Source organism: Jaculus jaculus, chromosome 9 (assembly GCF_020740685.1).
Source record: "Jaculus jaculus isolate mJacJac1 chromosome 9, mJacJac1.mat.Y.cur, whole genome shotgun sequence".
Lineage (NCBI taxonomy): Eukaryota > Metazoa > Chordata > Mammalia > Rodentia > Dipodidae > Jaculus > Jaculus jaculus.
Genome location: NC_059110.1, coordinates 111,652,383 through 111,664,536, shown reverse-complemented (window position 1 = coordinate 111,664,536; position 12,154 = coordinate 111,652,383). Strand labels below are relative to the sequence as shown.

At 55.3% G+C, this 12,154-nt stretch overlaps 1 protein-coding gene across 2 annotated transcripts; it reads right to left on the bottom strand.

Annotated features, from left to right (window-relative positions):
- Positions 1–1,442: 1,442 nt before the first annotated feature.
- On the bottom strand, positions 1,443–11,281 carry Grb7 (growth factor receptor bound protein 7). 2 transcript variants are annotated; one of them, XM_045158885.1, is made up of 16 exons: positions 11,155–11,281; positions 10,436–10,588; positions 6,252–6,411; positions 6,012–6,168; positions 5,673–5,829; positions 5,426–5,547; positions 5,214–5,291; positions 4,218–4,355; positions 3,629–3,739; positions 3,307–3,405; positions 3,001–3,081; positions 2,783–2,899; positions 2,554–2,614; positions 2,341–2,428; positions 2,142–2,235; positions 1,443–1,958 (listed from the first exon to the last, which is right to left on the bottom strand). In XM_045158885.1, the coding sequence occupies exons 3-16, from the start codon at positions 6,404–6,406 to the stop codon at positions 1,812–1,814; spliced, it is 1,605 nt and encodes a 534-aa protein (XP_045014820.1). In that variant the 5' UTR covers positions 6,407–6,411; positions 10,436–10,588; positions 11,155–11,281; the 3' UTR covers positions 1,443–1,811. The 2 variants fall into 2 exon arrangements, with proteins under 2 accessions (XP_045014820.1, XP_004655524.1); XM_004655467.3 differs by lacking the exon at positions 11,155–11,281 and having other exon boundaries at positions 10,436–10,742.
- Between the last annotated feature and the right edge of the window lie 873 nt (positions 11,282–12,154).

The following is a 12,154-nucleotide window of genomic DNA, read 5'->3' as shown; positions in this document are numbered from 1 at the left end:
AGGAGGCAGAGTTGGCAGTAGAGGGCACAGGGGTTTCTGGAAAGTCGGTGGTGAGGCGTCATACTATCTAGGGCCATGTTGGAGATACACAGCTATTTGTCAGCACTTGCTATCAGCTCATCTCCAGAATTCATTTATTTTATTTTATTTATTTATTTGCAAGAATAGAGAGCGAGAGAGATGGGTGATCCAGGGCCTCTAGCCACTGCAAATGAACTCCAGATGCATGTGCCACTTTGTGATTACGTGGGTACTGGGGAATTGAGCCTGAGCCCTTAGACTTTGCAAGCAAGCACCTTAACCACTAAGCCACCTCTCCAGCCCTCCATTTTTTTACTTGCTTATTTATTTATTTATTTATTTGAGAGCAACAGACTCAGAGAGAGAGAGGCAGATAGAGAGAGAGAGAATGGGCGCGCCAGGGCCTCCAGCCACTGCAAACGAACTCCAGACACATGCGCCCCCTTGTGCATCTGGCTAACGTGGGTCCTGGGGAATTGAGTCTCGAACCAGAGTCCTTCGGCTTCACAGGCAAGAACTTAACCGCTAAGCCATCTCTCCAGCCCCCTCCATAATTTTTTGTTTGTTCATTTTTTTAAAAACAAGGTAGGGTGGGAGACAGGGTCTCACTAGTCCAATTTCCAGTCCTCCTGCATCGACCTCCCAAGTGCTAGGATCACAATAATGCACCACCACTCCTGGCTTATCTCTAGTTTCCAGGCCATTAGTTACCCCAGTAGGTCAGAAAAATCCACTGGGGGTCTGTAAAAATGGTTTAGGGATTAAGACACTTGCCTCAAAGCCAAAGGACTTCAGTTCAATTCCCAAAGACCTAGGTAAGCCAGATGCACAAGGGGACGCATGCATCCGGAGTTTTGTTTGCAGTGGCTGGAGGCCCTGGTGCACCTATTCTCTTTCTCTCTCTCTCTCTCTCCCTTTCACTCAAATAAATTTAAAAAGTAAAATAGAATATTTAAAAGAAAGAAGGGCTGGAGAGATGGATTAGTGGTTAGGGCGTTTGCCTACAAAGCCAAAGGACCTTGGTTCGATTCCCCAGGACCTACGTAAGCCAGATGCACAAGGTGGTGCATGTGTCTGGAGTTCCTTTGCAAGTGGCTGGAGGCCCTGGCGTGCCCATTCTCAATCTCGGTGTGTCTGCCTCTTTCCCTCTCTCACTCTCACAAATAAACAACATTTAAAAAGAAAAGAAACCCACTGGGATGACAGTCCCTTGTCCATTCATTCATGTGACCAGCATTGACTTGGCACCCAGTCAGTGCCAAGCCTCATGCTGAGCTTCAGAGGCTCTTGGATGCCCGAGATCACCCTTGCCCTCAAGGCATACCCAATCCAACCCAGACATGGCCAGGATCCACCAAGGCCTTCACCTCTCCTAGGCCTCTTGTTGACAGAGCTAGCCAAGTCTTGCCAGAAAGAACTCATGGTGTATCAAAAAATAATCTTTATTGTCACTGGTATAAAACAGAGCAGATCAACTGGCCTCTCAGTCTGTACAATGAACGGAGCGTGAGGCTCCCTGGGCTGCTCCCATTTTTCTCATAATGTCCCGTGTTGGGGCCAGTGCCTCAGGAGCTCCACAAAGGAGAGAGGGCCACCAAGTAGTCCCCATGAGGAGAGGGGTCCAGGGTGAATAGAGAGGGGCATTTTGTGCCCTGAGGGGGCAAAGGATGGAAGAGAAAGTAGTGTGGGGAAGGCCTTCAATCGTTCATCATTCCACCTGCAAACTCCCAAGTCCACTGAGTGAGGGGGTGCCGGGCCGCCCACGCTGGCCTGAAACAGCCCCTGTGGCCTCAGAGGGCCACGCGCGCACAGCAGTGGCGCAGCAGGCAGGGCAGGATGCCGCGGTTCAGCTGGTGGAACTCCACTAGCTGCAGCAGGTCTGTGAAGCGGGTCTGGCCTTCATCCATGCTGAAGTAGAGACAGCCCTCATCCTCGCTCTGCAGTGTGGCCAGAGGGGGAAGGTCAGGGAACTCACCAGGTGGCTGAGGAGCTGCCTCCTAGGCTGGGGCCCAGGTCCCCAATTTCAAGTTCAGGGAGACACACTGGGGGCTGGGTCCTTCCAGTCCTTGCTCCCCCCACTGCAGGAATCCCAGGACTGTTGGGGAGCAGGGGTTACTCACTGGCAGAATGAGGTAATGCTTGACTTTCTGGAGGTGACACAAGGACAAGACAAAGCCCTGGGGGTTCCGCTGGCTCTCACGGACCAGGAACAAGCTTTGGAGACGAGGCAGTGTTACATCACCAAGGGGGCGAGGCTGTGCCTGACCCAGCATCGCTCTGGCCCCCGGGTCTGTGGCCCTGCCCATCCCTGCACCTTACCCATCCACCAGGCCTTGCTGTCTGATAAGCCTCTGGCTCTCCTCACGGGAAATGTGTCCATGGAACCAGGGTTGGGTGCGATGGATAGCTAGACAGAGGTATAGGGGGGAACAAGAAATGGCTCATCAATGGAGGAAGGGGGCCCCTTCGCCTGCAGGGCATGCTCGGAGAAGGCGTGCAGCTCAACCCCAGAGACTATGGGGGGTCACCCACCTGCACTGAGACTCGTGCCTGAGCATGGGGTGGGCAGGCTGAGGCGATGGTTTGTCTTCTTCTGCAGAGCAGTGGGAGGACAGGGGAGTCAGGGCACGCTTGAGAGTGTTCCCCGGTACCCTTCCCGGCCCTCCACTGGAGGTTTCCAAACCCTTCTTCCCCCCTCCCATTCCACGAAGCCCCAGTGGGAACAGATGCGGTAGACGCGCGGATGCGTGCAGGGCCTCACCCTCCAGGCCTGGGCCTCTTCCAGGGCTGCACTCAGAGCTTCCCTTGGGTTCTCGATGACACGGCCAGCATGGCCAGAGAAGTCCATGGCCACCAGGGTATTATCCGAGACACTCCTCTGGAGAGGGAGAGGACGCAGAGGAAAGGTCAGAACAGCTGCCCTGGCCCACAAGCCCACCCGGCCTCCTAAGGGCCCTCTGCGTGCGCACACACACTCACCAAGGGTGGGGACCCCAAATAGGATGGGCGCAGGTAGCGAGACTGGGCTTGCTGGTAATTCTTATACAGCTGTACCCCGTACTGGAGGCAGGGAGACAAAGCTGAGGTCAGAAAAGCCTGACAGCTGGGTTGTGACAAGCCCCTCCCCCGCAGGGTCAGGACTCCTTAGGCCAAGCCCGCCCTTAGAGAGGAACTTGCTGAAGCCAGAACAGGGTTCCAGGTTGTGAGACAACTTCCTCACTGGGGGGACTTCGTGAGGACAGAACTATGCTGCCTCTCTCACGCTAAGGGCTCCCAGGGCCTCACCTTGAAGAGGCGGAAGGCAGCCAGCCAGCAGGTGCGGCTCTGCTCATCCTCGCTGCAGAAGATGTGAAGCCCTTTGTGGCCATTTCGAAGCTTGTTGGGCTGGGGAGAGGAAATGGGCTGTCTCCTATCTTCTTCTGGGAGCAGATGTCTGCGCCCAGTCACCAGAGGGCATGGCGAGGCAGGACCCAAGGACTGTCCAGCAGTGCGAGTATGTGGACAAGGATCTGGGTGCCCGTGATGGAAGTCAGAATCCCCAGGTAGGATGGCATTGCCTAGGCAGCTCCCGCCCTCTCCCTTGGCCAGGCCAGGCCAGTTTTGTCACCTTGACACAGAAGCCGAAGTCTGTAGGCATCCCATAGAGCTTGCGACCCTGGGTCACCACATACACATTTGACTCATTCACGTCGGCCACATACTGTAGGTGCCTCGGATCCTGAAAAGCATGAGGAAGAGGAACTTGGTACAGGCAGATCCTATCTCCCTGTTGTTACTTATTCCACCAGGGAAGAGGTTTTAGGACTACATCCAGCAAATAAAAGGAAAGCCTGAGGGGGCTGGAGAAATGGCCCAGCGGTTAAGACGTTTGCCTGCAAAGCCTAAGGATCCAGGTTTGATTCCCCAGCACCCAGGTAAAGCCAGATGCACAAGGTGGAATTTGTTTATGGTGGAGGCCTGGAGCACCCATTTTCTCTCTCTCGGCCTCTTTCTTAAGCTCTCTCAAATAAATAATAATTTTTTTAAAAAAAGTTGAACCTAATTCAAGCCAGCTGCCTTTTCTACTGTCATTTCCTAGGCAGAGGCAGGCTGGGGAGACACAGACATGAAGGAGGTCCCGGGGCCCAGGGGAGGAAGGGTCCATGAACTTGACTGAAGAAGTGAAAGACTAGAGCTGGCAACCCTTAAGACCTCACCTTGGAAGTGCCCTTGGTAGAGTAATAGAGGCCAGAGCGGCGCAGGAAGCAGAAGAAACGTTTCCAAAGCTTTCGGCCAGAGCCCCGCAGCTGCAGGAAGCCCTGGATCTCCGGGAAACTGCCCGCGTTCAGGAAGTTCTGAAGTTGGAAGAGAGCACAGGGTGAGGGGCCTGGCCTCCTCTCCTGTTCCCAACCCTCAGGCCCCCACCTGCACTGACTGTCCTCATTTAACAGACAAGAAACTGATGCTCAGGCTGGAAAAGTGACTTGTCCATGGTCACAAGGGAACACACAAGGCTGCAGTGGACAGCTGGGGGTGTTAATACCAAGTTACGATGACTAATCTCAGTTGTCAACTTGACTGAATCTAGAATCATCTAAGAGACAAATCTCTAGACTCATCTGCGAGGGAGTTTCTAGATTAGGTTCACTGAGGTGGAAAGGGGCTTCACAATTCCATGAGCTGATATCTAGGACTGAATAGAAAGCAGAAAGCAGGCAGGAGAGATGGCTCATCAGTTAAAGGCACTTGCTTGCAAAGACTGATGGCCTAGGTTCAACTCCCCAGCACCCATGTAAAGCCCAATCCACAATGTGGTACATGTATCTCATTTGCAGTGGCAAAAGATCCTGGCATAACCATCTTCTCTACCTCTCTCCCTCCCTCCTCTCCTCTCTCTTTCTGTCGCCTCTCTCACACAAATAAATGAAACTATTTAAAAATAAAATAAAAAGCAAAAAGCAAGCCGAGAACCAGCATTTATCACTGTCTGTGACTGTGGACAAAACGTCTCATGCCAGACAGACTGTAACCTCAAACTGTGAGCTACGCTGGGCAGGGGCTGTACTGAGAGATACACACATGAATTGGAGGGGAAGAAGGAGCTAGAACAAAGCCTTCCTCTCCACTCTCTTTCTCCCATTGCTTCTGCCAGTTATTTTTGTCATAGCAACAGAAAAGTAACTGATACAGAGGTGAAGTGGGGACCTCCTCACCTGGATGAGATCTTCATGGGATTCGCCTGTGTTTGCATCCAGACAGCTGGAGACCATCTTTTCTGGGAAAAGGGAATGCTGGCAGAGAAAAAGAGTCAGGAATCAGACTTCAAGGTTCCAGGCTGGGGAATCCAGAGGTGTGTGTGTGTGTGTGTGTGTGTGTGTGTGCCCTCATTCATGCCTGTGGCGAAATCCCCCTCACACACACTCACCGGAGAGCTCTTGAACAGTTCGTACTTGGCAAAGTTCTTCCGGAAGACAAAGCGACTGTCTCCACCAACAGGCCAGGACTCCTGCACTTCCACCACAAACTCATGGTCTTCCAAACCCCGCTCTGGGATCGAGGGCAAAATCCAGGGTCTACTAGCCGTTAACCAGGCCTCACAGATGGGCCTCCTATCTGGCCCAAGATGTGAGGCATTGCCTCCAGGCTCAAACAATCCCCGTACCCCAACTCACCCAGTGCTAAGCTGGGATGGCACTCCACCAGCCCCCAGTTCTCATCACTCAGGGCGTGAGCTCGCTGCACCAGCATCTCACACACATGGCGAACCGTGGCTCCTGCCGCCACCTCGACGGACCGGCACGCCCCGTCCTCACTGCACACCTTAACCACCTGCCCCCAGGGCACTGCAGGTGACTCGGGGCTTAAGGCAAGGGGTGAGTCCACCCTCCATTCCTTACTACACCCTCAAGAGCTTCCCGATCAAGACATCCCCACCTGCACCGAAGAGATGCCATACCCACCCCAGAACCAGAGCACCCCTCCCCTGCCTTCCCATTCCCGGGACAACTCACGTGGAGGCGGCTGGCGTCTCGCGGGTGTAGCCCCCTTACACTGGAAGGGCCCCCGAGAATGGGGGTCTGTGAAGGCGGACTGCAGAGCTCAGGGAAGGGGTTGGGGATGGAGGGCAAAGAGGTTGTCTGCAGCTCCCCCTCTCGAAGTTTTCTATGGCTGGAGGTAAGGGAAGTTAGCCTGTTGTTAAGCTCATGCCTGCCTCCACCTCAGTCCTCCCCGGTGCCAGCACACTGCCGTACCTGCTGCTCGGGATGGGCAGAGGCTGGGACCTCTTCACCTCCCCGGGCAGAGGAGCATCAGGGTGTGGGGGTGTTCCAGGAGGGGTCCCAGGGGCTGGGCATAGGTCTTCGGGGGAGCTGCTGAGATGAGGTGATGGACTCAGATCCAGCTCCATGACATCTGCATAAGGGGTTGCATGCAACTGCTCAGTGACACTCTCCTGAGGAAGTGACACCCAGAGCACCCAGACCTGCCGCCTTCAAACACTGGTTTCCCCAGAGCCCTCGGGGAAAAACTGAATGAGGACTGCAGAGATGGCTTAGTGGTTAAGGCGTATGCCTGCGAAGCCTAACATTCCAGGTTCGATTGATTCCCCAGGTCCCACGTAAGGCAGATGCACATGGTGGTGGCTGTGTCTGGAGTTCATTTGCAGTGGCTGGAAGCCCTGGCACGCCCATTCTCACTCTGTCTCCCCAGCCCACCATCTCTAATAAATAAATTTTTTTTAAAAACCCTTAAAAAAAAAAAAGAAAGCACTCGGTGTGATGGCGCATACCTTTAATCCCAGCACTCGGGAGGCAGAGGTAGGAGGATTGCCGTGAGTTCGAGGCCACCCTGGGACTACACAGTAATTCCAGGTCAGCCTGGGCTAGAGCAAGACCCTACCTCAAAAAAAAAAAAAAGAAGAAAAAATAAAGAAAAACAGAATGCATCTATTTTACACAAGGGGACACTGAGGCCCTGAAAAGAAAGCATGCATGCCCCCAGAGATAGCCAGTGGGGTGCTTAGACTCCAAGTCCAGTGCTCGGAGTCCAGCCACAGCTGGCGAAGGAAGGAGCAGGTGCGTCGCACAACACCCGCCTGGATGCAGCCACACGGTCAGCGGTCAGCGAGCTGCTCATTCCTCTGGGCTCTGCCCCGTGTCCTCCCAGTACTTTGTGGCCAGATGCAGCTGCCAAGCCTGTTGTGGCAATGCCCAGCCAAGTGATGAGTGATGTATAGGAGAGAGAAAGGTGGCTCAAGGCAGGGACAGGAGGGTGGGAGGTGGGCTCAGCCACAGTGGGAGGGGAAGGCCCAGCCTGGGGACTCTTGCCCAGCTGCCCCCTCGTCCCGCCTAACTCCCCAGAGGCCTCCATGCTAGAACAACCTCAGAGAAGCCTTCTTGGATCTGCCACACTAGAACCAAAGGGCTCTACTCTGCCTGGAGCTGGGGCCTCTGTCCCCATTATTATGCATCTGTCTGAAGGAACCTGGTACCCCCACAGGCCAGAGTCAGGACAAGTAAGGACAGGAGAGAAAGCCCCCCCCCCCGCGGGGGGGGGGGTAGAGGCAACAGCACTGTCCCTCTTCCGCAGGGGCCAGCCAATCCTTATGGGCCCAGAGGAGACCCAGAGAAGGTGCCAACCCCAGCTCCAGAGCTTGTGCCAAGGTGGTGAGGTAGCCTCCAGACACTTGCAAATGCCCACCTACCCAGATGGAGCAGGCCCCTGACCCTTCCATGAGGGCATGAAGGGATCTGGGGGACAGGTGAGTCAGGGTGGGGCGGGACAGCTCTGCCCCGGGCTCTCCATTCAACCTTGACTCATCCACAGGACTTCCTGGCCGAGGAACGCAAACAACCTGCCTCTGCCTTCCACCCCTCCCTCCCCAGCCTGCAGGTCGGTAGCCTGGGAACAAGGGGGAGCCCCAGAAAGGATGGGGGGAGGAGGAGGAGTGGCCTGAGGCCCCACTGACATCACCTTCCCCACCCTTGGCCAGCCTCCAGTCCAGGTGGGACTTGCAATTTGCCCACCTCCAGTCCCAAGCCACCACCCTCCCGGCCTGTAGCCCACTCACACAGAAAGGACAGAGGGAAATGTCCGAGGCACCTGTGGGGTGGAGCCTGAGGGATTAATAAGTTACCATCTGGAGTGGAGCCTACCTCTGCGGGGCATGGCCTACCCACAGCAGTGTCTGGAGCTCACCACCCTGCGTCTGGGGCTATCAGTTCTCTGTCTGTTGCTGGCTATCCCCAGAACCTACGATGTATCTCGCCCCAGAGAACGTGTCTCATCACCCAGGGGAAAACGGTCCTCTGAGCACACTCCCAGATGTCCTGACCTGAGGGGTAACACCGGGCGGGAGTGGACTCAAAATACCCTAAAAGATAGGCAGGAAGATAAGGTGAGGACCCCAGAGAGCCAAGAAGAACAAGACACACTGGACTCAAGGGCAAAGACACTGACCTCTAACCCGGTCTAACCTCTCAGTTTATGGAGGGCTGAGGAGGGTCTGCAGGGGCACCTCGCCCCCAAAGTGAGAAACCCAACAGCAAGGAGGGGGGACCTGGTTTGGCAGGGAAGTGGATTCAAGTCAGATTAGAGTCTGACGTCAGAGCTGCCCCTCCTGAAAGCCTAGGCTCTAGCCAGACATTACCCTTCAGGTCCCTCCACCCCACCCTTGGGTGGCAGAGGAGTCCGGACCCAGGAGGTGGGAGAAGCGGTCCTTCTGGCAGTCGTCCCCTCCCCACCCCCCCTTCCAAGAGGTCGAACAAGTCTTAGCAAATTTCTGCTGGAGTAATTGCACCACCCCGCCCCCCCCAACTCAACTTGCCCAGTCCACAGGGCAACTCCAAACCAAGGCTCTCCAGTCCCGGTGCCACCCTCTTTGCCACCCTCCCGGTTGCCTTGTTTACTTCCTGAGTCTTGCCCCACCTGGCTGGCCCCAAGGGCGGGTAGCGAGGCCTAGTGTTTGGGGCCAACAGAAAACAGGGCCCTCTTCCAAGTTCTCCCAACGCGGGGGGGAGGGGCTGGCTTGGCTGGGCAAAAGCCTGGGCAGGGGGTCTGCTCAGGAAGCCAGGCCCCAACAGGACTTGCCGGAGGGAAGAACTTAACCTTTGGGGTTACAAGGCCAGGGTGAGGAGGTGGGAAACCCTTAAGTGACCTGATATTGAAGGAGGGCCCAGGACAGACGCTCCGCCCCTTTTCTCACTCGAGAAAAAAAACACCCAATGGGAGATGGTTGGATGGGGGGGGGCAACATTTTAAAGATTAATTTATGAAGAATGCTTGAGCGTCCCCTGTGAAGTTAATCATTAATTTGCCTTCAGGGAGGTGTGTACACACACACACACACACACACACACACACACAACACTGAGTCCAAGCCAAGCTGACCCACAACCCAGACCAGACACCACAGAATTCGGGGGGGTAGGAGGCAGGGGTTGGAGGGACCTCCACCTAGCACACCAGTGCATTCATTCTAGGTCCCCGTTTTTACATGGTGACCCAAAACCAGGGCAGGGTCCTTCCTCAGCCTCATCCTCAGATAAGACCACTTACCCTGGCCACACACACACACATTTTCCCCAGGGCCCCTGATGGGCAGATCCTCCCGTATCCCGCAACCTCCCCTCCAGCTTCCTTTGCGTACTTCATCCTGCAGCCTGGAGGGGTTCCCCCAGCACCCCAGAAGGGCAGGACGCTGTGTGCCCAAGCAGGAAATACAACGTGGACAGAGGAGTCGCAGCAGTAGGGGGAAGTCTCCCTTACCGCCTTCCAAACTGGAGGCTGCCCATGGAGGCGTCCTAGTAGATGCCTGAGTACCCCAAAGTGGAGTCAACTGGTCTAAGCAAGGCAGTGAGGGCAACCTCGAGGTCCCTTAGGGGTTAGGGCTACTTTCAGCGGGAAAGCCGAGCCTCCAGGAGACCTCTCCAGAAGCTGGCTTCGCACCCTCACTCTCCGGGTTGAATGTGTTGGGGGAGGTGCGCTGGGGCAGGAAAGGAGAAAGGGGGTGTGGAGGGCAGGAACTGAAAGCCCCGGGGAGGAAGGGGGCGATACAGAGCAAGAAAAGAGCGGGATGCGTCCCCCACCCCCACGACCAGCAGGAGACCCAAGCCATTCCTTAACGACCCCAGGCCTGCCCGGCATCCCACCCCCAAGATGAAGCTTGCACTCGGGTCCTTACCTGGAGGGCACACCTGCCTGAGGCCACCGGTTTAGGCCAGGCCCTTAACTACCTGTCCGTCGTCCCTGTCCCTGCTTGTCCTGCCCCTGTCCCTGACCTCACCGAGGAGGAGGAGGAGGAGGAGGAGGAGGAGGAAAAGCCTGGCGGGCTCCCCAGCTATCTACCTGGGCAAGCCAGCCAGGTTGGCCCGAGGCGGGCACAGGCCTGGAGCCCTGGGTAGGAGGTAATTGTCGTCTGAGAGGGATCTCCGCTTACCTGGAAGAGCCCAGCACAAGTTGCTGGACACACCGGGTCTAAAGTCCTGCTTTGGCTTCAGACCCTCCCCAGGTACTTGGGTTTGACTTGAAATGCCCTCCTGCTTCTCGACAGGTGGTAAGAGGGTAGGTATCCCGACTTGGATCGCTGAGGCTGGAGGAGGAGGAGGAAGAGGAGGAGAGGAAGCAGTGCGGGTCCAGCTCCCAGGCCCAGGGAAACTAAAATTATCTTGGGCAGGTGGGGGCGGGGCCTGGGAGGCGCCGGGGAGAAGGAAGCGCTGGAGGAGGGGCGGAGACTGGGATGGCTTCGGCCCTTCCTAGGGAGCAGGTACCCGGGACCGTGGCAGGTGTCAAGGAAGAGTAGAAGAGAGCGGCCTGGAGAACGAAGATGAGAGTCCTGACCACTTGGAAGGGAGGATTTAAAGGATGGACGACGGGGAAACAGTCCCTCCCACTTCTCCCCACGCCCTTCCCCGACGCTGGTCAGTTCATTGGCTGACCAAGGGGGCCCGTCCGCAGCTCAGGTCCCCTCCTCCTAGGGCAAAGGGCACTCGAGAATGAGGGAAGTCAGCCAAAGAGATGTCCAGTAACCTGTCCTGCCCCTTGACCTCCAGCCACAGTCTGGCCGCCCAGGCTGTGCCCTGGCCCCTAAGAGACACCCGTGGTACACCCTCCCCCCACCCCACACCTCCAACTGTCGATCAAAGTCCAGGGTCTCACCTTCCCCTTTTCAAATCGCGGAGGTGAGGCAAGGTCATCCTGTGGGAGGGGCTGCGGTGATCTTGGGAACCTCTGTGGCCTGGTGCTGGGCACTCGGGTTAGAGGAATAACTCCAGCTTTCTTGTTAAGCTCTGGACAAACACCGGGCAGCAGGGAGAGAGGCGGAGATCAAAGCACCTCCCAGCTTCATGTGGGTGACAGTTGAGAAAACAAACAATCCATTGCGTGATAAGGGGGCTGCCCTCAGGGAATACAGCCGAGGAGCTGCAGCCTCCATGTTTTCCTTGAAAAACCAGTTTGAGGCTGGGGAGGGGTTAAATTCTGTTCCTTGCAAAGCCTACCAGGCCAGGGGTTCAATTCCCCAGTACCCACATAAAGTCAGACACAAAGTGTCTCATGTATTTGGAGTTCATTTGCAGCAGCAATAGGTCCCTGGTGGCCTGTCTCCTCCCCTTGAAAATAAATATTTTAATTTTTTTTCTTTATTTTTATTTATTTATTTGAGAGCGACAGAAGGAGGCAGAGAGAGAGAGAGAATGGGCGCGCCAGGGCCTCCAGCCACTGCAAAAGAACTCCAGACGTGTGCGCCCCTTGTGCATCTGGCTAACATGGGTCCTGGGGAATCAAGCCTCCAACTGGGGACCTTAGGCTTCACAGGCAAGTGCTTAACCACTAAGCCACCTCTCCAGCCCGCAAATAAATATTTTAGAAAGAAAAATAGGCTGGAGAGATGGCTCAGAGGTTAAGGCACTTGCCTGCAAAGCCTAAGGAGCCAGGGGTTCGATTCCCCAGCATACACATAAAGCCAGATGCACTAGGTGGAGCATGTGTCTGGAGTTCTTTAGCAGTGGTTAGAGGCCCTGCCTTTCTCTCTCTCTCTCTCAAATAAGTAAGTAAAATACTTAAAAATATTTTAAAAAGAAAGAACACTCTCAAATAAATAAAATAAAACAATTTTTAAAAAAGGAAGAAAAGAAAAATACTGGGCATGGTAGTACAT

What these genes read in the sequence shown, in the direction of transcription:
- Grb7 (XM_045158885.1), bottom strand. Translation starts at nt 6,406, where the DNA reads ATGGAGCTGGATCTGAGTCCATCACCTCATCTCAGCAGCTCCCCCGAA. An exon ending in CTGCCCATCCCGAGCAGCAG is followed by an intron (nt 6,169 to 6,251) that starts GTACGGCAGTGT and finishes CCTTACCTCCAG; the next exon opens with CCATAGAAAACTTCGAGAGG. An exon ending in AGGCACGAGTCTCAGTGCAG is followed by an intron (nt 2,429 to 2,553) that starts GTGGGTGACCCC and finishes ACCTCTGTCTAG; the next exon opens with CTATCCATCGCACCCAACCC.